This window comes from Sinocyclocheilus grahami, unplaced genomic scaffold (assembly GCF_001515645.1).
Source record: "Sinocyclocheilus grahami isolate Dianchi unplaced genomic scaffold, SAMN03320097.WGS_v1.1 scaffold1075.1, whole genome shotgun sequence".
Taxonomy (NCBI): Eukaryota; Metazoa; Chordata; class Actinopteri; order Cypriniformes; family Cyprinidae; genus Sinocyclocheilus; species Sinocyclocheilus grahami.
This window is the reverse complement of record NW_015506254.1, coordinates 113,376-139,703: the sequence shown is the minus strand read 5'-3', so window position 1 is coordinate 139,703 and position 26,328 is coordinate 113,376. Positions and strand designations below refer to the sequence as shown.

The following is a 26,328-nucleotide window of genomic DNA, read 5'->3' as shown; positions in this document are numbered from 1 at the left end:
ACTGTGCATGCACATTCATTACCCTAAATGAGAAACACTCACAAAATCTCAAGAAGAGCACTTTCAAAACTGACTGAACGAACACAACATTACGGCCTTTGCACTCCGTGACATGACATAATTGAATTCAATCTATTTAATTCTGGTCCATTCATTTATCATTTCAGAAATATAAAAAAAAGAAACCGTTGTTCACAGACTTTGAGAGATGCACAATAAAGGTGTTACTCGCTAAACGTACAGCCTTGAGATGTCCTTTCACGGCTGCCAAAAACCTTTCTGTACTTGAGCAAAGGTTATTCAAACCACCCACCGAGTGCAACATGTAAAGTTTGCTCTCAGAAAAAGAGGAAACGGCTGAAAGATGCAAGTGTGGAAAAAAGGGATGGGAGCCAAACTAACTGAGAGAACAAACATCACCATCATTAGGAGCAGAGCCAGACTCTTAGCAAATCTGTGCAGACCTGAAAAACTTGAGCTTATATCACTAACACATTCAAGCAGCAAGAGCGGCTGAAGGTTTCCTGTGTGTTCAGGTCTTTTTGGTGCGCAAAGTAATTTAATTTAATTTAAACTCTAATCTGGCTGCATTTTATTATGACCTTGAATTTAGGTTGATATCAATCGATTGATTGTCCATTTCTAATTCTTCTTCTTCTGACATTTGACTACTCTAGTTAACTTCTATTTTCTGATTGTACTCGTTCATCCTGATTCTCATGTCGCTCAGAGAATCTCGTGGCGTCTGTTTTTTTTACACAGATTTCACGGTCACATACTCGCCAGTCTTGAACACTAGACAGAGGGAATTGACTAATACCATTTAGATGGCCACCCCATTCCTGCTCAAGTTCTTTTATTTAGTCCCCATAGATCTGTACACACTTGAATAAAGCTACATTAGCCCTAGTCAGAGGTCATGACCACTATTACAGATACAAGCCGGCCAACATTACTTTCTGATAACAGCTTTGGTTTGGTCGTGCCATGGCCTCCCATGTACGCTCCAAGAAAATGGTGTAAAAATATTTAGAGTAAAAACCACCTTTAGAAAGTCAGATCTCTTTAAACCAATAGATGTCTATAATCTTGTTTAAAATCGACATTTGCAAGATCATCAAGACGTTGTTAAACTCATCTTCCTTGAAGCACTTGAGGCACTACGAACTAGAAAAATATTGAATCTGCTCCACTCGTTGCTTAAATCAATATCCCAAAACTAACAAGACCCAGCCACCATTAAGAAAGAAAAGTCATGCATGAGGTCCTTCATACCTCAATAGCTTCCCTAAAACTGTAAATGGAGCGGTTCAACTTCTCGGATGTTTCTTCTGAGGAAAAAAAAAACAATGCTCTGTCTTACTAAAACACCATCAAAAGCTGAATCTCTCAATACGAACTTAAACTGTTCTCTTCAAGTTCCTCATCTAAGCTGCTCCCCACTTTTATCTATGAGTAATTCTCCAAAAGACTTTAACGTCTGACATTAAAGCCAAACAACTGAGACGAGAACGAGCATCACCTAAACAATAATCTTTGCTTCTTGGCAAATAAACTTGCCTTGCCTTGCCTTACTGTAACAGCAGTCACTCCTGTCTTGGACCTCTCCGAGGACCCATATGTAAAACATCAGACCCTCTCGACCCCTAACGACCCTGTTCCTCATTAGCCCTGCATTTATAATTCACCAGCCGGGATCTAATTGATCACTACAGTAATGGAGAATTGATTGATCTGGCCAGGAAAGGGGTTGTGGGAATCATAACAGCGAGAGCTGAGGTCTCCGATGAGCCCTGAATGAGAATGAAGACACCAGAGGGATTTAAAGACATAGAACGCCATGCAAGAACTTCAAGAGCTTGTGAACTTCAGCTAATGTGCTTATCGACACAGGGTGAAAGCGTGCAAATGTTTTTGGTACATTCTGGGTACAATTTCAAACGGTTAGACAGCCAGACACAGTCTGAAGCCCATGTGGCAGCAGGTGTCTAGCCAATAGATTTAATTGATTCATGCCCATTATCAATGTTCCTGCAGTCCGGTGGAGAAATACATTTGAGGAATGCATTGGATGGCTCAATAACAACAACCTCAGGCGCCAAGTACAAGTGGGCAGGGCTACATACTGTGAAGGCTTAACCAATCAGACGTTTTATGTTTACAAATAGAAGAAGTTTTCAACTGGTGGTCAAAGTAACATTTGAGAACGTATTAGTTGCCATCCAGCAGTTATCTTTATAACATGTACGTATTTAATGCGATTTTTCAAGGGAACCACAGATCGGTTTCAAAACCTACTGAGCTAATACATTCTCATAGCCACATTCTAAGATGGAAGAAAATTACTAAAAATTAATTTACTAAAATTAAATATAGCTAATTCAGTATCTAAACACTAAAATACCACTGCGCGCTAGGTTTTGGAACTGATCTGATGTTTCACTTCAAGCTGAACATACAGTACAAATGAACAAATTATTCACTATAGAAATGGATCTTAATTACAGGCCTCTGTTGTAACGTTCAAACATATTGAGTGATATGAGCTTCAGTGGCTCCAATACATCTGAGCTGTTTGCCTATATATATATATATATATATATATATTCATTAATTATAACTGCATATAACTGCATTCGTTCTTATTGAATCTGCTTTGCCGAAGGAGATCGTTATCATAAAGACTCAAATTAGCCGCAGACTGGCCATTGATATTAATCCTCACCTGCTCAAATCTGTAGTTCAACCGTGTGTGATCAGTAAAAGTGAGCGTGTATGTATGTGTTAACAGCAGGTTAAGGGCTCAATGTGCAGCAGGGGTCGTGTCAGCACAAATCTGACCTCTTGGCCAGGACACGCTATTATTTCCCTCTGACATAGTGAAGATGAAATATCACCTCCCATCAACCACCGCATACAAATGAGAGAAAGAGAGACACTGCATGATTCTGTGAAATTATAGTCGAATCGTTTAGGAAAAACCATGCCAACAAAGCAAAACATGATTTTTAATCCTTTTTCAATCTTTTTTTTAAACCATCAATAGTTACAGAAACATTTACAAAAAATACATTTTAAACTGAATTGAATGCAATGAGGTCATGTGACAACACTAGCATACTACAATGAAATGTTGAATCACTGAATACTTACAGTTTAACATACTGTTTGTTTGAAAAGGGGTATTTACTAGGGTTGCAAAAAGGTGGAAAATTTCCAGTAAACTTTGGAAACATTCCAGGATTTTTTGAAATATTCCAGGGATTATTGGAAAGTTGGAAAGTAAAATAAAAAGCAGTTTTCTTTCCTTTCAGGTTTCTAAAAGTTGCAGCTACTGGACTCAATAAACAAGAATAACTCATGTGGATCTTCATGGGGGTAAAAACCCTTACAGGATTACTTAGTGGATCAGGAAGTCCAAGAATCTGCCGGATGATGGCTCACTATATTTGAGCGTGGCTCTGAAAATACGATGGAATAGGTGACTATGCAAAGCAGGGAGTCTTTTCACTCGGTCGCGCATAAAAATTTAAATTTAGGCCGGTCTCAAATGCTGGTTATTGGGAAGTGAAAGTAATCGGCTTTGCCTTAAACTCACAAAGGGCCTCCAATTTCCCATCCTACGTTTCTATTTGAGAGGGAGAGTAATCACATTCTGAGAGACAGAAGAAAAAAAACCTTCCTTAAACTTTGAATCACAAAAAAAGAGCTAATATGGTCACAGTGGATTCGTATTTTTTTGTGGTACCTGTAACAGAACAAGCATGTCCATTCACATCAAAGTGCGCAGAGAGAGGGAGAGACAAGAGGGGGAAAAAAAATCAAAGGTCTGAAGAAAGACAGGCTGGTTTGATCGAACGGGAACACACACACACACACACGTGAAGTGCTGAGCACTGTTGAATTGTCCATCAAACACATCTCGTATTCATAAGACCCGCATACATCAGTCGGAATGCAACATCTGAAGAGGCAAGAGGAAGCAGAGTCCAAAAACAAAATCTAAATTAATATAAACATCAATAAATAGGAAATGAATAGATTTGTACAAATTCTGAAAAAAATTGCGACTTTGCACGTCAAAAACCCCCCACAACGATGCTAGGGTGGGATGTTGCTATGTTTTGGTGGTATGTGTTCTGGGAGGTATAATGCACTCTTATACAATTGCTAGTGTATTTTAAGTGGTTGCCAGGGTGTTATTGTGGTGCCAAGGGGTTGCTAAGGTGTTTTGTGTGTTTTAACATATTGCTATAAGGTTGCTAGGATGTTCATCGGACTCCATCAAAAATATCTTAAATTGTGTTCTGAAGATGAACAAAGATCTTACGGGTTTGAAACGACATGAGAGTGAGTAATTTTGTTCCTGTGGCTCAGTGGTAGAGCATTGCGTTAGCAGTGCAAAAGGTCGTGGGTTCAATTCCTAGGGAACACACATACTGGTAAAAAATTTATAGCCTGAATGCACTGTAAATCACTTTGGATAAAAGTGTCTGCTAAATGCATAAATTATTTTATAATTTATTATAATTATAAATTATAATTAATGACAATTTTAATTTTGGGGTGAACTATCGCTTTAACAAGTTGCTATAAGGTCATTAGGATGTTCTGAAAGGTTTTAATATACTATGCAGTTGTTAGCATGTTTTGGGTTGTTACCAGGGTTTTTCCATGTTGCAGAATAGCTGCTTAGGTGTTTTAACACGTAGCTATGAGGTCGCTGAGGTGTTTTGAGTGGTTTTAATGCGTTACACAGTTGCTAGCTTTCTTTGGGTGGTTGCTAAGGTGTTCCTATGGTGCCAAAAGGTTGCTAAGGTGTTTTGAGTGTTTACCACATTGCTATGAGATCATTCTGAATGGTTTAATGCATTGTGTGGTTGCTGCCGGTGTTGTCATGGTGCTCCATTGTCGCTAAGGTGCTCCGAGTGTTTTTTTAGCCCACTTGCTATGAGGTTTCTAGTTTGATCTGAGTGGTTTAATGCATCATTATGTGGTTGCGAAGTTTTTTGATGGTTGCCAGGGTGTTACTATGTTGCAGATTGGTTGATAAGGTGTTTTGAGTTTTTAAACCCATTACTATGATGTCACTAGGGTGTTCTGGGTGGTTACCAGTGTGTCGCTATCATTTGCAATAATGTGGACTGTTGCCAAGGAGTTGCTATAAGTGATTGCCAATGACTTCTACGTGGTTGCTTACTGGTCCAAGTCAAAATGTGTTACAAAGGGGTCTAGCAACAAACAATTTAATACTAAAACTATGGAGGACTAAAACTAGTAACGCTTTACTTATCAAACACAGCTAAATATGAGATTTTACCATACAGGAGATATACTAAAGGTGTCGAGAAGCAGAAAAGACCACAGTGAAATCACATGATCTACTAATAAATACTAAACTCATGAACACTAGGGTGTAATTCTCTAAAGAGAACAGCACAACACATCAGGAGAAAGGAAAACTTGAAATCGCATCATATGACCCCTTTAAAGTAACACCCACATGAAGTGCATATTGGGCTAAATATCAAAAAAACGAGATTTGGTGTGTGTACGAGCAGTAGTGAATTCTCTGGTTTAAAGCCATAACACCGTGAGCCGATGCACCCTCCCACTCACTCATTCACACATCCACCTTTCCAAAAAAAAAAAAAAAAAAAGATATGAGAAAGGAGGGTACTAGCAGACAGCAGCACATTTGGAACCCTCGCACACACTTCACTCACGGTGGGAGGAAATTAAAAACAAAAATGCTCATTTCCAGCCTAGACTCGCAAATGTTCTAGTTATTTTTTCTGTGCACCACCAACATGCTTTTCAGTGTCAACTTTAAATAATTTCTGAACAAATTACTTTAGATGTTCATAAATATGCTTGAATTTAACATATATATAATGCAACACATTCAATACTAGAGAGCAAGCTAAACTGTATTATGTGACAATTAAAAAATAAAACTTAATTTGACACAATGTTAATATAAAGCACAGGGCTGTCAAATTCCCATGTTAATGCATTTAATTATATTAAAAAAGCAATTAATCATGTCTCAGATTCATACGTAAACTGTGTAAAATTAACAATTACAACATATTGACATTGTCACTTAACATTTTCTAGTCAGTCACAATGTTGTCAAGTCTTCATTTGGCAGCTTCTCTCACACATCAGCAGTAAATCTCCATCCAAAGGCCAGAGGGCGCTCTCGCGCTGAAACTCCAAATATGCCTCGCAGAAGAAACCCAGAAAATGCCTATCGCTGCAGCTGAATAAACAGAAGATTCAACTGCTTTCATTGATTCAGTGTGACTAATAAACACATGACTACGGCAATATATGGTTTATCGGAGTATTTATTATTATAATTTTAATTCAAATAAAGCCATTCCTTCATCCTTTCTTTTAATTACTGCTTAAATACTATGAAATATGTTGCGTGCCTTATTCTGTGTAAGAAGCCACATCATCTCACAGAAGGATTTATTTCAAACACTCGACTGACGTTATGAAGTGAGTTGAGTAAAAATATGTTATTAAATGTGGTATTTTCACATGCTTTCAGATGGAGCAGCATTTACTTCACAGAGCCGTAGTTCACTGAGAAGCTATGCAAACAGCTGTCATTATCGCGAACGATTTCTTCGATTTCGATTTTTTTTCTTGCGATTTTTTTGCGTAACTTGTCAGTGAACTACGGCTATGTGTAGTAAATTCTGCTCCATCTGAAAGCACGTGATGTTGATTTCCTGCTGATTACAGAACCAGCTTTTTTAACAAAATGCGCATGACAATCGCATTCAATTAATCGTGCAGTCGTATGCTAGATAGAACAATAGAACAAACAATACCTAGAATTAATTAACGTTAGAAAAAAACAATAGATAGAAAGACTATAAACACACATCAGACAGAACTCTAGAACAAGTGACAGAGTGGTAGAGCAAACAATAGATAAAACGTTAGATAGAATGAATAAATGAAAGAACAAATTAATGAACAGCGTACTAGAAAAAAACAAATGATAGCTAAAATGAGTATTAAAATGAGCAAATGAAGACAAGAATGAACGAAATGAGCTAAAAAAAAAGAACAAATTAATGAACAGCGTACTAGAAAAAACAAATGATAGCTAAAATGAGTATTAAAATGAGCAAATGAAGACAAGAATGAACGAAATGAGCTAAAAAAAAAGAACAAATTAATGAACAGCGTACTAGAAAAAACAAATGATAGCTAAAATGAGTATTAAAATGAGCAAATGAAGACAAGAATGAACGAAATGAGCTAAAACAATGACCGATAACTAGAACAAATATCCAATACATTGAAAGACAGACAACACTAGAAATGCTAGAAAGCACACAACAGCAGATAGCTAGAATGCTAGCTAAAAATGAATGAACAATAGCTAGCACAAACGACTGATAGCTAGAACACGCAAATGTTAGCTAGAATGAGAACTAGAACGAATAACCAAGAGCTACAAAGAATGACAGCTAGAACAAACAACCGATAATTAGAACGAACAGCCAGCTAGAATGAGAGCTAGAATGAACAGCAGATGCTAGAACAGCCGATAGCTAGAATGACCGATGGTTATGAGTGGTAGAACGAATGAGCACAAACGAACAGCCGATAGCTAGAATAAGAGCTAGAACGAATGACTCATCTAAAGAATAAAAATATAAAAAGATAGAACAAATGGCACAAAGCAAACAACAGATAGACGACAGACAGAGAACGATAGATAGACACAGCAAGCACCACATGTCATGTAAAGGTAGTTTAGTTGCTTCATTACTCATGTGCATCTCATCGTAGTATTATTGCTCTCTGCTGAGCTGTTCAACATCAGCACAAACACACACTCACGTCAGCACAACACCCCTCGTACACGTGTGCGCTCTACCACAGGGATCACACACATCAGCTGGGGCTTATGGGTCCACCAGGACACTGAAGCAAACGGCACAGAGTTTGTCTTTTAGTCTTTTCTTCAAATGAGTAAATTAACAAAAGGTGTAAAATCATAAAAACAAAAGGTGTAATATACAAGTACAAAAATAATTTTACACAAAACTATTTTCTTGCATGTCACAGTTTAAAAACCACTGCTATAGGTGGAAATAAGAGTATTCAGTTTTAGAAAACCCACAAGAGCTTCAGTGATGTGAAAAACCAAAGGACCAGATAACTCAAAAACCCTATGCAGCCAAAACAGGTGTTGAATGTAAGTCAGAAATTCTTATGGTGAATGTGTTGAATCTTACACTGAGAGATGCAAATTATAAAATTTTTGCATTGTAAGAAAATGCAAATCACTTTTCATTACAAAAACAAGTCGACTATTAAATAATGTACAATTATATATTAAATAATCGGATGTTATTGAATGTGACTGAAAGCATGTGAAAATCAAGAAACATCCACAACACTACAAAAAAAAAAAATCCACCAAAAATCTCTCTTGTGGCTAAAACATGAGATTTCTGCATGGAATGAAAATAAGTTTCGCAAAGCATTAAATTATGAATGAACGTAAAAAGCTGAGTTGGCAAATTTCAGATGTCGAGAGAAAGTAAATCGAACACAAACTCAGACTTGCACTGGACGTAGTTTTAAATCAATCGTAACGTCGTTTAGATCTGCAGCACTTAATGTCAGTGTTCATCTCTCGTCAGAGTAACACTAATTAATCGCCTCATATCAATAATCAATACGGTCCTCTCACACAGCTCTTTAAACTGATGTATGTATACAGCTCAGCTTAAATATCCTTTCCATCCGAGTCATTCACGTTACCCAGGACGATAAAGTCTTAAAGCTTCAATTAGACTAGCAATCTCAATACTTGAGCATTAATTAAAATAACCAATTAAACTAATTACAATTAAAGGGATAGTTCACCCAAAAATGAAAATTCTGCCATTAATTACTCACCCTCATGTCGTTCCAAACACGTAAGACCTTCGTTCATCTTCGGAACACAAATGAAGATATGTTTGATGAAATGTGAGAGCTCTCAGACCCTGCATAGACAGCAACGCAACTGAAATGTTCCCAGGTCCAGAAAATAATTTTTTCAACAATTTTTCTCCCCCGAGTTACATCTTCCGCCATTTTAGAGAGCATCACAATGCACAAGCACGCTTTCCCCTAAGCGTAAACAACGCTGATAACACAGATTACGTTCATGCGCGCACTTTCTCCTCCGAATTTAAACAACCCTGATTACGTTGATTACGTTCTTGGGTACTCTCCAAAATGGCGGAAGACGTAACTCCGGGGAGAAGAATTGTTAAATAGTTATTTTTGTTTTCTTTGCGCTCAAAAAGTATTCTCGTAGCTTCGCAAAACGAAGCTACGAGAATACTTTTTGAGTGCAAAGAAAACAAAAATAATTTTTTCAACAATTTTTCTCCCCCGAGTTACATCTTCCGCCATTTTAGAGAGCATCACAATGCACAAGCACGCTTTCCCCTAAGCGTAAACAACGCTGATAACACAGATTACGTTCATGCGTGCACTTTCTCCTCCGAACATAAACAACCCTGATTACGTTGATTACGTTCTTGGGTACTCTCCAAAATGGCGGAAGACGTAACTCCGGGGAGAAGAATTGTTAAATAGTTATTTTTGTTTTCTTTGCGCTCAAAAAGTATTCTCGTAGCTTCGCAAAACTGAAGTTGACTAAATGTGTGACTTTTACAGATGTCCTTACTACGTTTCTGGACCTGGGAACATTTCAGTTGTGTTGCGTTCTATGCAGGGTCTGAGAGCTCTCACATTTCATCAAAAATATCTTAATTTGTATTCCGAAGATGAACGAAGGTCTTACGGGTTTGGAACGACATGAGGGTGAGTAATTAATGAAAGAATTTTCATTTTGGGGTGAACTAACCCTTTAAATGCTTAGGGTCAATCAAAAGTTAACACTGCACTACAAAACTGCAATTTTGACAAATCCACTCAAAATATAACCAACTGTACACATTTGGAGAAAAAAAGGTTAAAAAAAAAAAGGTTACAGCATCTATACGGGGAAAGAAAATCCTTTCCCTCTACAGATGCCATCAATCAGATACAGCAAGATGATGAATAAACCCATTCCAGAATTCTTATCCGTGGATCACCAGGGGAATAAAGGAATCTTTTAAGTGAGGCCTCTTCACGATATTATCAGAGGATCAGATCGATACGACCCCATAGGCAAAAATAATCTCTTACTATCTCACTAGGCAGCAATGCTTGCTTCAGTACAACTGTACGAACTCAACACATGACCTAAAGATGGCAAGTCCACCTCGCTAAGGAACATTGACAGCAAAGTCTCTGGTGCACCTATAAATTACATTTGAAGACCAAAAAACCCAAAATACAGACAAGAAAACCAAAAATTTTCCCATAATTCCAGTCTCCACCTATCAGATTCCATCCTTCTGTACCTGAAACAAAGTTTGCGTTCATTCTTACCACTGAGAAGTCTTCGGCGCTGCATTCGACTCCTCTGAAGTAGCAGGACAGCAGCATTTCCTTAATGTCGTGGCCTACTCGATCGTAGAACTCGCGCATGTTGAAGGGGCGGGGCTTGAAGCTGGAGAAGTCCGCCTTATCCTTCAGGGTCATCATAACGCTCTCCTCCACCATGTGTGTATCCCGGATCTCATACCTGATAAGATAAGACGTTTTCGATCAGAAAAGCATGTTGAGTCTAGCACATTGAATGACAATCGCTTTAGGAAAAAGTACCATGGTAAAACCATCAATGACAATGGACATACTCCCATACTTTCCTGTATGCCCTCAACAGTCATGAAAAAAATTAAGCTAAAATTGCTGACAGACTTTCTTAAAAGCTTCCAGAACTGACAGAACGTGATGTGAATCTCAAATAATATGCAAGTTTTCACTTTAATGCAACATGTCTTAAAGATAACACCTATACAAAAAAAGTATTTTTTATTTAAAAATAAAAGTATTCAGTTGAAGTAGGCAGCAAATTGTGTTAAATAATTGAATATCATTGTGGGTTACTGGCCAAGTACTTCAGTGTGCTTGACAATGAATATGCATGCATCAATAATTTAAAAACTCCAAATATGAAGACATTTTGCAAGTGATTACATATACAAGACTCTATATGAATAGCCAAACAACATTTACTATAAACTCATTTGAAATCCTGATAATATTATAACATTCTTGAAATAAAATGGTATTGTTTTTAGTAACACATAGCATGCGTCACCTAAATCACCTGATAACTTTATAACATCGTAAGCAGAATGTTGCATAGTTTGAAGTGCACTACAAATATCATAAGCACCAATTGTTCACCGATATGACACTTCACAGTAGAGGGCTGCATTGGGATTGGGAGTTGGCAGCTCATGTATAATAAAGTGCACGTATGAGACACGACTGTTAAAGTCATAAAGGCAAATGTACGAAACTGTACTGTAAAAAGGTAAATGTGCCAAATCCCAAAATCCAGTGCAACGACAAAAGAAATCTGAGTTATGTGCGAGTTTGTAGTCTCAACTGAATGTGATGAGATGCATCGACCGTGTAACGCAGAGTAATCGCAAGAAAAGGCTTTAAACCCAACAAACTTTGCGGGCTGCACAAACAAACATGCGCAAGCAATATAGTCCGGTTTACAAACAAATAAATATATGAACGTGTTCTTTTAATGCAGTGGTTACACACCTGATTCACATCATCAGCTCGCTAGGAGAGCTCCATGAACTGAGCTGTATTCTGATTGGCATTCAGTATATGTAAATATAGGTAATTTGGTTATATTAGATGTGTATTTATCATAGATTAGCACTTTAAATATTATGACCATTTATAATAATTAAATTAATAGCTTCTTTATATAAATGTAGGCTACTTGGATATACACGCATATTAGGGCTGCACGATAAATCGAAATGGAATCGTCATCGTGATTCGACAGAAGCTGCGATTGTCATGCGTATCTTTCAGTTAAGCACAGTTCTGTGATCAGCAGTAAATCTCCATCCAAAGCACGTGATGATGATTTCCTGCTGATTACAGAACCGGCATTACTATCAAAATGCACATGACTCGCATTCTATTAATCGTGCAGCCCTAACGCATATTAATCGAAAATATAATTGATATTGTATTTATACTACAGAACTTGTCATCATGCCTCAGACCTCTCTAAAAATGCGCTACTAAAATTTCTTCTGAGTTTGATGAAGTTGCCGAATGAACGCATGAGATCACCGATCACTGAATGAGGAAATCATAATAATCTAGCAAAAGATTTTGAAAAACAACTAACAAAAGGATGTTGCGCATACGCAGCCACAACAAAAAGTACGAATCACACTAAAAGATTAATGGAGGTGGTGAGACAGAAGGACAGACTGGCTCGAGAGAGACAGCGAAACGCAGGCATGACAGCACACACAGATAGCGCCGTCCCCGCTTCACTCCCAGCCCATTATCCTCTTAGTCTGTGCCGCTGTCAGTTCAGGACAGTTCTGAGTCCACACTGACCACAACAAGAGCACTTGATGGCCTCCCATTGTACGCCTGCCCTAATCGCAGACCTCCCTCAGTGTGTGTGTGTGTGTATAAATTAGAGTCTCAAGTGTTTGGATGTTGCTGAAGATCCTCGTCCATGAGTAAATCATTGGTTAATGTAGGGGGGGAAAAAATCTTAATTATAATAAAAGTACATAAAAATAATGCTATTAATATTTACAATTATATTAACATAAATAATATTAAAAACCATAATACAATAGTACATTTATTTTAATAATGTTAACATTAATTATATTAACATTATGATAAGTGTATTAATACTCTATTTCACTCCAACATGGTGATTTAATCAATAAAATTCATTAATATTAGGCAAATGAAGAGGTAATATAAAGCCTGCTGAATGAATGAATAAATAATAAATTAAATATGTTTGTATTTCTTTCTGCATGATTTTTAATCATTCTCATAAAATAGATTAAAAACGTTCAAGTAAAATATAGTTGAAAATGTGTTCAAAATTATTATATAATTAATTATTGATGATTATTTTTAAGAGCAAATGGAGATTTTAACAGAAGTCTCCTGCATCTCAGAAGTTTCTCCTAAGACCCTAGTAAATATCAAATAAGTTTCAGAAGAGATCTCGGATTTGTCTGCAATCAAAAGTGAGAGATCTCAGTATGAACTCAAGCATCTCATCAAATGATCTGAGCTATTCAATGCTCTCCACGTTCATTTTATAGCCATATATACTCTTGCTCTATGACAACTGCATTGTCTATTTTATTTCTCCAAAGAAATATAAGAAGAATCATTTCAGACAATGTTTATATATAACTGAGAATCCATAAAAGAACAACGCCTAAATAAATTAAATTTTCTGTGTTGTGCGATTGGTTTTAAAATACATAACATTTCTGCAGTGCTAAACTGATGTTGAGTATGATAATCTGCGGTAGTTGAATATCCCGGACGAGCCCCCATTTGTTAATAAATAACAATTTGGTCCCTCGATATTCTCTTTGCCACCGTGAAATTTTCTCAGTCTCCTTAGCAAGTGTAAATACGGCCGGGAAGTAAGAAAACACACAGTCCATGTATTCTCAATACTTCAATTTATTCATAGAAATACAGCTCTTATATAGGCATATGTCGAGGGGAGTTTCATTCTCTTAACCAATGAAGATAGGGGGACATACCCATACAGGATGTTTTTCCCAAGAACATGTGTTTTGTATAAAATCGCCACATATACAGAAAAACATATCCATATAAGGAATAGACTTCCTGTCGAAGAATACTGAGAGGAGGGAGAGTGAGAGGGAGAAAAAAGGAAAGGAGGGGTGATAAGAGAGAGGAGAAAAGGAGGGGTGAGGCATCTAAAGACAGAGAGTGTTTTCTAACACATATCATCACATCTTCAACGTCGATTACGCCGGCTAATCTCCAAAACAAACATTCTCACGCAGAGCTGCTGGGCCTGAATTAAACACACCACAGACTGGAACATCATGAAGTACACCACTAATACTGCTCTCGGATTCAACATAGCTCTATTATAGGCTCGATTTCTTACTTTTATCTCAATAAAAACGAACATCGCATTAGAAAACACATTCAGATTTTTACCCGGTCTTTTCTTCTTCTCATCACAGCATCACAGTTTATGTACATGCATGACGCTATGAGAACATCTTGTGTTTATTGTAGGGGAGGAGCATCACATGACAAGAGGAACTTCCTGTTTGGGGCCCTCGTTATTAATCACAAGTCAGAAAAATAATGTCAATTAGCTGTGGAATTCGTCAAGCTTGAAGTAGATCTCATTAGCTGGAATTTCATAAGTGGCTTGTTAATCATTCCCTTCAAACCAAATAATTTTAATTAAAAAAAGACAGCCATATTTCAAATCAACATGAAACTTTATTCACATGCCTTTTCACTTCACAACTACAGTTTAACAAAACAAAATGACGTGCAGGGCTTTATTTGATTCATAAATCATAAATAACAATAACACGTAAATAGTCATTTTTGATTTTGACTAGTAATACTAATTATTAATAACTAATACTAATTAATACTATTTTGACTTGCATCTTGATATTTAATTCTGATGACAGATTATGAAGACAAACATTTTTTTGTTTTTCTTTAAAATAACAGATGAAACGTTCCACAATAACACCTGTAACGTACGTATATTAACCAAGTCAATTGACTTTATTATTAATATTATTTTGACTTGCATCTTGATATTTCAGTTTAATTTTGATGAAAGATTACCAAAACAAACAGGTAATTTATTTCTTTAAATGTATTTATATAACTAACATTTATATATGTTAGTTATATAAATTATAACATGAGTCAGTTTTTTTTACAATGTTAACAATACTATTTTGGTATTAAGTCTTGATATTTCGGTTTCATTTTTAATGAAAAATTACTAAGACAAAAGTTTTTTTTTCTTTAAAATGAGAGATGAAACATTCACAATAAGACCAGAATTATATAATAATAAAAAATATATACATTTTATACATAGTCAATTTTGACTATATTAATAAAATCTTGATATTTCTATTTAAGTTTGACCAGAAACATATATTAAGTAAAAGGTCATTTTTTCTTTAAAATATGAGATTAAACATTAACAAGACCATAAACATGTACTGTATAAACCAAATAGTCGATAATTCTATTTTTACATAAGTCTTGATATTTCTATTTAATTTTAATGAACGATTACAAAGACAAACATTTTTCATCCTTTCTTTAAAATAACATGTTTTGTTTTTCTTTAAAATAAAACACTCACAATAAGACCAAGAACAAATAGTAAATACTCAATTTTGATTTTATCTTGAAATACAAGCCAAAACTGGGACACAAGTTTGATTCCAGCTCACAATAGTTTCTCGTCCTCTCTCTGTTCTCGGAAAGAGTGGCAAACGGCCAGAACTAATTTGAAAAACCTCCAAACCTCGGACATGATCCTGTGAGGATTTCCTTGCAGCTACTCCCTGAAACACTATTAGAACCTCTCAAAACCAGAAGGATTTATGTGATAACAGGTGGTCCGCTTCGGTTAAGGTTCATAACATTATTATTTGTGGCGGTATCCTCTCGTTGGCCATCCGGCAACTGTGTAGAGCCGGTGTCCTGTAGAGTTTAGCTTCAACTTGCCTCAACACACCTGCCTGGACGTTTCTAGTATGCATAGTAAAACCTTGATTAGCTGGTTCAGGTGTGTTTAATTAGGGTTGGAGCTAAACTCTGCAGGACACCGGCCCTCCAGGACTGAGTTTGGAGACCCCTGGTTTAAAAGTTGCCCAATTCCGTGGAAAAAAAGTTGGACTTGACAACCCTGCATCCAACAGGAGCTGCAGAGTCAGATTTCACTGATGACAAGTGGAGAGTAAGAGAGAGAAGACTGACAAAGACCATGGTGAAGAATTTGCTGCTCAACAGATCCTGAGCTCATTGACAAATATCTTGTAAAATATTCCTTTACACAGAGACCGTGTGATGGATAAATTGAAAGTGAACAGCAAGCGCTCGTTCAAAAGTGATTTCAATACCCAGCATATTGATGGCAGCTATCTGATGCGCGAAAATTATATCCATTATATCTTATTTTTCCCCGTAAGAGCGTACATTTGTACATTTTATGGGTTTGGCTTCCGGTCTCATCCGCGTCCTGCTATTTTTAGCTGTACAAAACAGCTCGATTTACTGCTTGATATTGCAAATTTGTGTGTCTTACCATATTATTATAATGTATTATCTTAATTATGAACAGACTGGTTTGTAGTGCAAATAGTTTGACCGTTTACTGCACATTGTTATTCTTCCCTGTATTTCCCTATATCGGCTAATGAACCGGAAGTTTCGCGATAGGCTTACATCCATGTTGAAGAATAAGGTGGATACATTAGAATGTTTGCGGGAGCGAGCGGGAGTGGACCTTATTATTTCTCGGAATTGATCACAATTTGTGGGCTTCTGCTTGTCCACTTGCCTTTTGAGGACTGACCACAGGTTCTCTATGGGATTGAGATCCGGGGATTTGCCTGGCCACGGATCCAAAATTTCAATGCAATGATCTTTGAGCCACTTCTTTATCACTCTTGCTTTGTGACATGGTGCTCCATCATGCTGGAAAATGCACGGATCATCACCAAATTGCTCATGGATCACTGGAAGTAGTCGCTCTTGCAGGACGTTTTGATACCATTCTTTATTCATGGCAGTGTTTTTGGGCAGAATTATTGCGAGTTCAGCGAACAGTTTTCGAGATTTCTGGATTCCCCCATTCATTTAGATAGGACTTGGTCTTGGATGAGCTGCTCAGAGGGGTTGCAAATATGGCCGCAGAGTGAACAGACTTTCCTAGAAAGGGACTTTGCCGTTACTTACCGGAGAACCTGCTAGCCTCACCTTTTATATCTCGCTTTGCTAATAATAGGCACCGAGAAAAACGACAGCTCTTTAAAACTGACCACAGCTCAAGGTTAACTCAATTTAAGACCAAAGGCTTCACCATCTCACCTTCGACGGGTGGATATTTTCCGGCTCTAAGTAAGCCCACATCGAGTTCTGGCACGGATCTGTGATCCGTGATTTATTCACCTTTAGAGAATATTGAATTTCGACCAGTGGCCTGTTACAGCTCTCTTATTAAATGCCTGCTGGGAGCAGTTCGCTTAGCGCTTGGATGAGCGAGGCCTACCTGTGAGCGTGAGTGGAGCACCATTTCTCTCTGTTAGACTGAGAATATGGTTATTTACAAAGCAGTGTGACAAAGTGAGTTCAAAGCTAGACTATTTGAGTTAATATTGAAAGCTTAGCATTTAGATACTGCTTCATTAGATGGCATTGAAGTGATCCACAAGTTTATTACTTTATTTTCCAGTCAACTAATGAAAGTGTTCATGATTCACTGTACTGTTATTTGAATATTATGGGGCATTGGAGGATTATTGATATTCGCACACCTAAATGTTGCAAATTTTAAAGCTGATCGATTGCCAAAAATGGAAATGTTTAGCTGAAATTCAGAGCAGGAACCTTAAAAAAAAAACACCATAAAAGCATCATTACAGTAGTCCATATGACTTTTGTACTATATTTCAAGTCATAAGATGAACAACTAACCTAAATATATGTCGCTAAAATTTGAAAATTAATGATTCAGCACATTCAAACATGATCCAACAAAAAACACAAGAACTACTGAATTTTACATCACTGATGCAACAGAATTTGTTTTTGACAAACGGCCTTTAAATATATGTACTGTAATTTAAATCTATAGACGCAAAAGAAGATAAAGTCTAAAACAAAACACTTAAATTTGTATTTTAGAAGATAAATGGCCCAAAATCTCAAAACTGGCCACTGAAAAAACAATGGTTTTGTCTGTAGTGTCTTGCCTTTGTCACATGGTTCTTCAAGGATCCTGCACCTTCTCCTGCTCTTGTGAGTCTTCATTCAGACTCACGTTTTGATGGCAACAGGAAGCAGATGCCGCCAGGAACTCCAACTGAGTTAGGATGTTTCTGTATCTACTCCCTCGGCAATGTTACTGTTTCCAGGCTGTGAAGCATCACAGGAGCATTTCCTAGACGCAAAGGCGCGAAATGACAGAGAGCCGGTGAGCACAGCGGGGCCTGTATATCAACATAGAACCGGCACGGTTTCACAAACATTGCTAATTACATGGGGATAAATCCTTGTTTATCACATGGCTTATGAGACAGTTAATTGCTTCCGCTTGTCAGTCCTCCAATCCCTTTGAAGCCCCCTCGGCTCCCGGTCGCTACTCCTTGTCTCTTACCGCAGCAGCAACACGACTGGCTTTTCACCGCATGGCAACAGGAAGTAACATTGCGGAGAATTGTGTCAATTATTTGCAAATAAACCAAATGGATGTTTGAAATGCCAGGAGTTTGCAACCAATCAGAACAGAGGTATATTATTTAAAATAATATTAAAATAATGCTGACTAATTACATTCAAGGAGAACATTTCTGCACAATGTAGTATGCATACTGTGCACAGTATCCACGTTTTTTTTATGATGATCGACTATATTTGCAAAAATGTTGCAAAAACAAAAATTCAAAAGATGCTGGATAATAAACTACATCCCACAATGCATTGTGCTATACGTAACCTTCAGACGGTCGCACACCGGACGAGAAGCGCATCATCGCATCACGTCTTAAAAATTCAAACACATTGTTTTCGGAGTGTACGCACATCGGCGGAGCCATTTGGCATCTGTACGCGGCGCACAGCTACGTTGTTTTTTGTACTTGAGGTACGAATTGTTCTAGATGCGGCGAGACGTGGCGCTGCACTTCTTGTCCGGTGTGCGACCGCTTTTCCAATTACAACGTGATAAAATAAACTGAAAGTAACAATAGCCACAACACATTTAACTCAATGCATAACATAATGCAATGCATTTCTGAGTTCAAATATTTTGTGCAAAATAATGGAGGTGGAACTTGATTTTGGATCTGGAATTTTATTGGATTGAGAAAAGTGGCTGTTAATTGGTATTAATATTATTGGTATTGATATTATTGGCTAATATTATTTGTCCTGCCTTGATTTTATGTTAAATGTAGAAGATGGTGACGAAACGTATTACTGTTTAATAAAATATATGATTTTTGAACATGCTTTTATGTACTAAGAACACTTCTTTTATGCAAACTTTGAAGTTGTAAATAAAGGAGACTACTAGAGTACATTTTACAAGAAAATACGATTTCAGTTTTTATACTTCAAAATGTAACATTTCGTTCATTTCATTCAATGTGTTACTTGCAGGTTCTTTGTAATTAATTGGGAAATTGTGTCAGCAATTTCCAATTGAAAACTCTTTCTACAACAAACTGTTTTCAGCGTACTTGCTAAAAGTAGTATGAACTATCAATCAATTAGATGATCTGAATGTCACTGACTGACATCCAGACTCTTTCAGGTCACGTCATCTTAAATACTGCACTGCACAATGGAGAGATTGTACAATTCCTACTATTTAATAAAAGTAGTGCATACTATATAGTGACAAATGTTTCAGAATAGCTGCAATTAGAAGATAATCACAGTAATCACATGACCTCACTACACTGCACCGCTTAATAAATACAGCATCACTACTACTAGCACTCACATTTACGGCTGCAGTCTTTCAAAAATTATTTCACCAAACAGATGGTAAAAAAGGGGGGAGGGGACAGAATCATATCTTGAGGACTTATTAGGATTTTTTTGTTTTTTTTGGCTTAGGACAGTAAGCAACCACCTAGCAACCAAGAAAAAAACATCCTAGCATGCTAAAACCACTCAGAAAGCCTCAGCAACCACATAGCAACATGATGACAGCCCTTCTGAATGCCTTAGCAACCGCATAGCAACTCACTAATACCACTTGTAACACCTCAGCAACTGCATAGCAACATAATAAAGGCCTTAGCAACCACATTGCAAAACACTAAAACTACTCCGATCAACTTAGCGAGTGCATAACACGATAAAATCCTTTCAGAACGCCTTAGCAACATGATGAAAAAAAACACCTCAGCAACAAAGAAAAACACTCAGAACATTTTGGCAACCCCATAGCAACATAAGTGTCACACAGAACGCCTTTAGCAACACACTAAAACCTCACAGAACACCTTAGCAACCACATGTCAACATTAGGCCACTCAGAATTAGTGGTTGACCGATATTGTGTTTTTGACAGCTGATGCCGATATCTTGTAAAGCAGGGTGGCCGATGACCAATATAAAGCCAATATAATTGTATTTATTTTAATTAATATGTATTAAATAATTTGAAAATGTATTAAAAATAAATGTGTTAAATAAACATACTTATACTTTAGATGACAAAGTATTTTTCACAAATACATTTTTTTTTTTATTAAAATATAATTAAAATGGAAGTAAACACTGTAACAAACAGAGCACTCAGTATTCTGGAAAGTTTGTGTGCATTAATCATATTTTTTCAAATAAAGTCAAGGTAACACTCATTTTACATACAGCACACAGTGAAAATTACATGAATATGACAGTGGGCAAATGCATAAAATGCAGCATAATTTAAAATCACGAGTTTAAAGTTTGTCGATCGCGCGTCTCCAGTGAAGCTGAACTCTCCTCCTGTCAGCATTCAATTCACACCAAGCGGCAACCTCCCGCTCTCTCTCGTGAAGTCAACACGGAAGTGACTTAAACTGTAATTCGTCAACTGGCCGCTAGAGGCTGGCTGCAAAAGTGAGTCAATCCCATAAACTCCCCATGTTAAAATGCCCAAATTTACAGCAGAAAAAACATGTTTACAGCCTGGATCAAAAAATGATTTTGGTCTATATAGCTAATTTTGCCCTTCATGACAACTGTGAGGGGGGTGACATTTTTTTTTTAATTAAGGGCGTGGCCACTTGAGTGACAGGTGGATTGTCGCTGCTGACACTGCCGTTGAGCTAGGTGGGCGTGGCTTCAGCAACCAGCTCCCGCCTTTTTGCCCATTTTCGATTATCCGGGAGTGACGCGTGGTAACGCACTGCCAAGATGGTGACGGACCGCTCCGCCCACTTTGAGTTTCTAAAACACTCTTCAGAAAACTACGGGTGACGTCACGGACACTACGTCCATGTTTTTATACAGTCTATTGGCACTTTTTTACTGCATGGTACGGCACGGTGCGGCTCGGTACGGTTCACTTTTGGGGGGTTTTCCACTGGGTACAGTACACTCTTAAAAATAAAGGTGCTTCACGATGCCATAGAAGAACTTTTTTGTCTAAATGGTTCCATAAAGAACCTTTAACATCTGAAGAACCTTTCTGTTTCTGTTTCACAAAAGGTTCTTTGTGGCGAAAGGTTCATCAGATTACAAAAAGGTAAGAAAGAGATGGTTCTTTAAAGAACCTTTGACAGAATGGTTCGTTGTGGAACCAAAAATGGTTCTTCTATGGCATCGCTTGAAGAACCTTTTGAAGCACCTTTATTTTTAAGAGTGTACCTGGTACTTTTTTTAGTACCACCTCGGTTGAGGTTCCAAGTCAACCGTACCGTTACCAAAACTGCTGATTACTGATTGGCCGGATCGGAATCGCCACTACCTGCGTCACTGAACTTGCGACACAAACACAACAGAACCGCTAGATTTAGATCGAACGCAACTGTTTTGAACGAGCGCACCTTTTTTTAAACAACTAAAAAATGGCTGTTTCGTGGTCTGTTGAGGAAGTACAGACGTTCCTCTCGTTGATAGCAGAGGAGTGGATCCAGCGAGAGCTTGATGGGGCAAGGTGGAATGAAAAAGTTTTTTTAAGAGTCGCAGCAGTAGAAGCGGTGCAAACATAACGACATGTGAATAATCCCGCCCACTCTAAAGTAATACTAAACTGCAGTGGAAACGCAAACCGAGCCGAGTCGTACCACGCAGTGGAAAAGCCCCATATGATTCACACCGATCGACCGTCACGCAGAGCATACGCGATCATGCAGGATACACATGCACACTTCACAAGATCTCACAACTGGATCAGAGTAAGTTTGCAAGGTTTTTGAAATTAGATGTTTATTAGACATTCAAAGATTTGTTTAAATGATATAAATGCTGACGGCAAACAAGAAAGTATTATAATGTTTGCCTTTCTATTACTAATAATATAAAAGCAATCGTTATAAAACTTTTTGTATACATTTTAATTCCTCGGAATGTGAAAACAACATGGACACTCGCGTTACTACAAAGATGTGTTGGATTTGTATTATTAGACCTTTCCGACTTGAGTTCACATGCATTTTCTCAGTCGGGAAATTATTTTTCTCGTGCGGTGCCAGTGATGATGTTTCTTACGTCCGTTTCAGAGAACCAGAGGACAAATATTTCAATCGATCGCTCAGGCATGGCACTGAAATGAGGCACCGAAATCTGCGTTCGTATTCGGTTCTAGTACATACCGGTTACATATGGCGCTTTTCCACTGCATGGTACGGCTCGGCTCGGTACGGTTCACTTTTGGGGGGTTTTCCACTGGGTACAGTACACTCTTAAAAATAAAGGTGCTTCACGATGCCATAGAAGAACTTTTTTGTCTAAATGGTTCCATAAAGAACCTTTAACATCTGAAGAACCTTTCTGTTTCTGTTTCACAAAAGGTTCTTTGTGGCGAAAGGTTCATCAGATTACAAAAAGGTAAGAAAGAGATGGTTCTTTAAAGAACCTTTGACAGAATGGTTCGTTGTGGAACCAAAAATGGTTCTTCTATGGCATCGCTTGAAGAACCTTTTGAAGCACCTTTATTTTTAAGAGTGTACCTGGTACTTTTTTTAGTACCACCTCGGTTGAGGTTCCAAGTCAACCGTACCGTTACCAAAACTGCTGATTACTGATTGGCCGGATCGGAATCGCCACTACCTGCGTCACTGAACTTGCGACACAAACACAACAGAACCGCTAGATTTAAATCAGCACAGCTGAAAGGATCGAACGCAACTGTTTTGAACGAGCGCACCTTTTTTTAAACAACTAAAAAATGGCTGTTTCGTGGTCTGTTGAGGAAGTACAGACGTTCCTCTCGTTGATAGCAGAGGAGTGGATCCAGCGAGAGCTTGATGGGGCAAGGTGGAATGAAAAAGTTTTTTTAAGAGTCGCGGCAGTAGAAGCTGCGCAAATATAACGACATGTGAATAATCCCGCCCACTCTAAAGTAATACTAAACTGCAGTGGAAACGCAAACCGAGCCGAGTCGTACCACGCAGTGGAAAAGCCCCATATGATTCACACCGATCGACCGTCACGCAGAGCATACGCGATCATGCAGGATACACATGCACACTTCACAAGATCTCACACCTGGATCAGAGTAAGTTTGCAAGGTTTTTGAAATTAGATGTTTATTAGACATTCAAAGATTTGTTTAAATGATATAAATGCTGACGGCAAACAAGAAAGTATTATAATGTTTGCCTTTCTATTACTAATAATATAAAAGCAATCGTTATAAAACTTTTTGTATACATTTTAATTCCTTTGTTTAAACGTTCTATCTGATTATTAGACAGACTTCTATCCGTATTTAGACAGAACTGTTAACGACAACAGCGAACAAGAGGGAGAATGTGAGCACTTGTGTGCACCTCAGGCGCTGCTGTTCTCAGCGCCGTCAAAATAAAACTCCCGCCTCGAACACATCGGACAAACAGAAAACTTATCGGCCGATGCCGATATTTAAAAAATGTCAAATATCGGCCGAACACTACTCAGAATGCCTAAGCAACCGTTTAGCAACATGATAAAAACCACTCAAGAATGCCTTAGCAACTGCATAAAAACACACGAAACCCATATAGAACACCTTAGCAACCACACAGCAACATAAAACCACTCGGAACATCTCAGCAACCACATAGCCACATGATAAAACCACTCGGAACCCTGGAAGCAGCAACATTATCAGAACAAGCACATTTTCTTCAGAAACTTTCTAGTTGTGCATTTAACATTCAATGTTGAATAATTTTTGTCTGTCTAGGCTAATCAAACAATGAGTCAAGAAATAGATGCAAAAAAGTGTTTAATTTTTCCACACACACAATTCCTAAGTAAAGTGTATTTGGGATCATTAACATATAACGCTGCTCAGATGTGACAGACTAAAGCGTGGTGGACTGAGGGTATTTTAAATTTAAGAGCATCACTTTTGCTTTGCCTGTGAATGTGATCGTCAGTGAAGCTTCTCTAATAGACTCAATAGCGCCGTGATGACATCTGCTAATGAATCCCAGAGAGAATAAAGCAGGAAAGTTCTGCCTGTCATGCCACGATAACTATCTACCTGAACTGTCACTGCATCTTACTCAAGGCCACATCACAAGTAGTGTACGATCTTCAAACAATAGCACGGATACTGCAAATTCATAGGTGGTTGCATCCTAATATAACTACACTACCAATGTAAATACATACTTTACAAGTAAAGGGAAAGTACTGTGATGCCATTACATTGATACTTGATACCGCATACCCCCTTTTTGAAACATATGGTTTGCGTTTTCATGCAAGCATTAGAATCTACCTAAATTCATTGCCTTAAGTCATTTTTACTTCACTTTTAGGATCATGTACATTCCTCACCAATTAACTGCACTGAGGGGGCATTTACATGACACCATTTTCAACAAAAAACTTTATGCGTTTTGACCATTCGTTTACACGACAACAGCTTTTTGAGGGCCTGGAAACGGCAACCTTTGAAAGCGTGTTTCAAAGTGCAAGTTTTTGAAAATGATTAATCTCCATGTAAACTAAAAAATGCAAACTTGTGAAAACTGTGATGTCACGCGTATGCATATTACGTGTTCAGTGTTCAGTCATAGGTATGTGTGCAGGTGCGTGTATCTTTACAAAATGACATCGCCAACTACTGGCCTGGCATGAATAAGCCAGAGTGTTTACTCGTTTTCATGGATCCGTGTGAACAGGGATCTGTTTGACAACACTGTCACCTCTATGCAAAACTTCTCAAAAACACAAGGAACAACTTCTCCATTTTAAGTACATTGTTGTCGTGTAACCACCAAGGTTGTTTACTGGCATCAGTGGTTGCATGAAGAACCTTTAACATCCAAGGAAACTTTCCATTCCATAAAATGTTCTTTACAACAAAAAGAGAGAGAGAGGCTCTTTAAATTTTTTAAATGTTCTTCACACTAAGAAAAAATTGTTCTTTGGGGAACCCAAATTGGTGCTTCTATGTGGATTGCTTTTACCCTAATCTTATATACCATTTAGGAAATATAGTATGCAAATTGTTCATCTGACTGGCCATTGAGTCAAATAGTTGGCTGTGTTTGCAAGCAAGGAGTTAGAAGTGGAAACTTTGCCTAGATGCTCTCCCAGTTCCCATGGTAATTGGGTTCCAGTTGGTTGCTATGTGCTATCTGTAGTCACGTTACCTCATCGATTCCTTTATAGAGGAAAATATGCGAACAACAGACTGATGAGCTAAGTAAAAGTTATTCTATGCCTTATATGTTACACTGAAATTATTTCAGGATAGAAAAATATCTCAAATATGTCTCCTACACAACAGTGAGGTTAAATGGGGAGTAAGTGGAGATGTTTTCTGTCCTCTTCATGTAAGATGATTCTTCTGAGAAAAAGATCTCATTGTGTCTCCACAAGACACCAAAATCTACACTCAAGAGCATAAACATAAATTAACAGCCACATTCCACTTGCTAGAACCTCACCCAAAATCTTATGTTTGTTTTGACCCCAAACTTGGCTCATTTCAGAACCCTAAATGCTTATATGAACAGACCAAACCAAAATGTCAAAGAACAGGCATGTAGCTTCAATCTGGAACTGACATATGACATTCATGAATAAACAGCACACCAGAAAGCCTTCAAATGCTATATACGTCCAAAAGGTAATCTAGCCAAGTGAATATTAGTTGAGCGTGACTTTTCAATGAAAATCTAAACCTGACATTAATTATTCATTCCTGCCAAATGTGTTGTTATTGAAAAGCGATGAGACAGATTGTACTGCCAATAGAGACGCTGATGTGTTCGATGAGTTTTGGAGCGGCTCCGACCGCAGAGTGACAATCACAGTCCTGAGAGAAGAATCCAAACTCAGACCAGAACTTCTGCTTCTCTAATGGCTGCACTTTCGCCACAAGCACAACACATGGTGTTATCAGTTACATCGAATCAATGATGATTCACCTGAGGGGATGAAATCATTTTT

The 26,328-nt window shown here is 37.7% G+C and overlaps 1 protein-coding gene across 1 annotated transcript in view; it reads right to left on the bottom strand.

The window, feature by feature from the left end:
* The window catches only part of LOC107566432 (acid-sensing ion channel 1), a 168,444-nt gene that overhangs the window by 139,874 nt on the left and 2,242 nt on the right, over window positions 1-26,328 (bottom strand). The window contains exon 2 of the mRNA XM_016251893.1: window positions 10,474-10,669. Within this exon, the coding sequence (XP_016107379.1) occupies window positions 10,474-10,669 (196 nt within the window). The remainder of the gene's footprint in view (window positions 1-10,473; window positions 10,670-26,328) is intronic.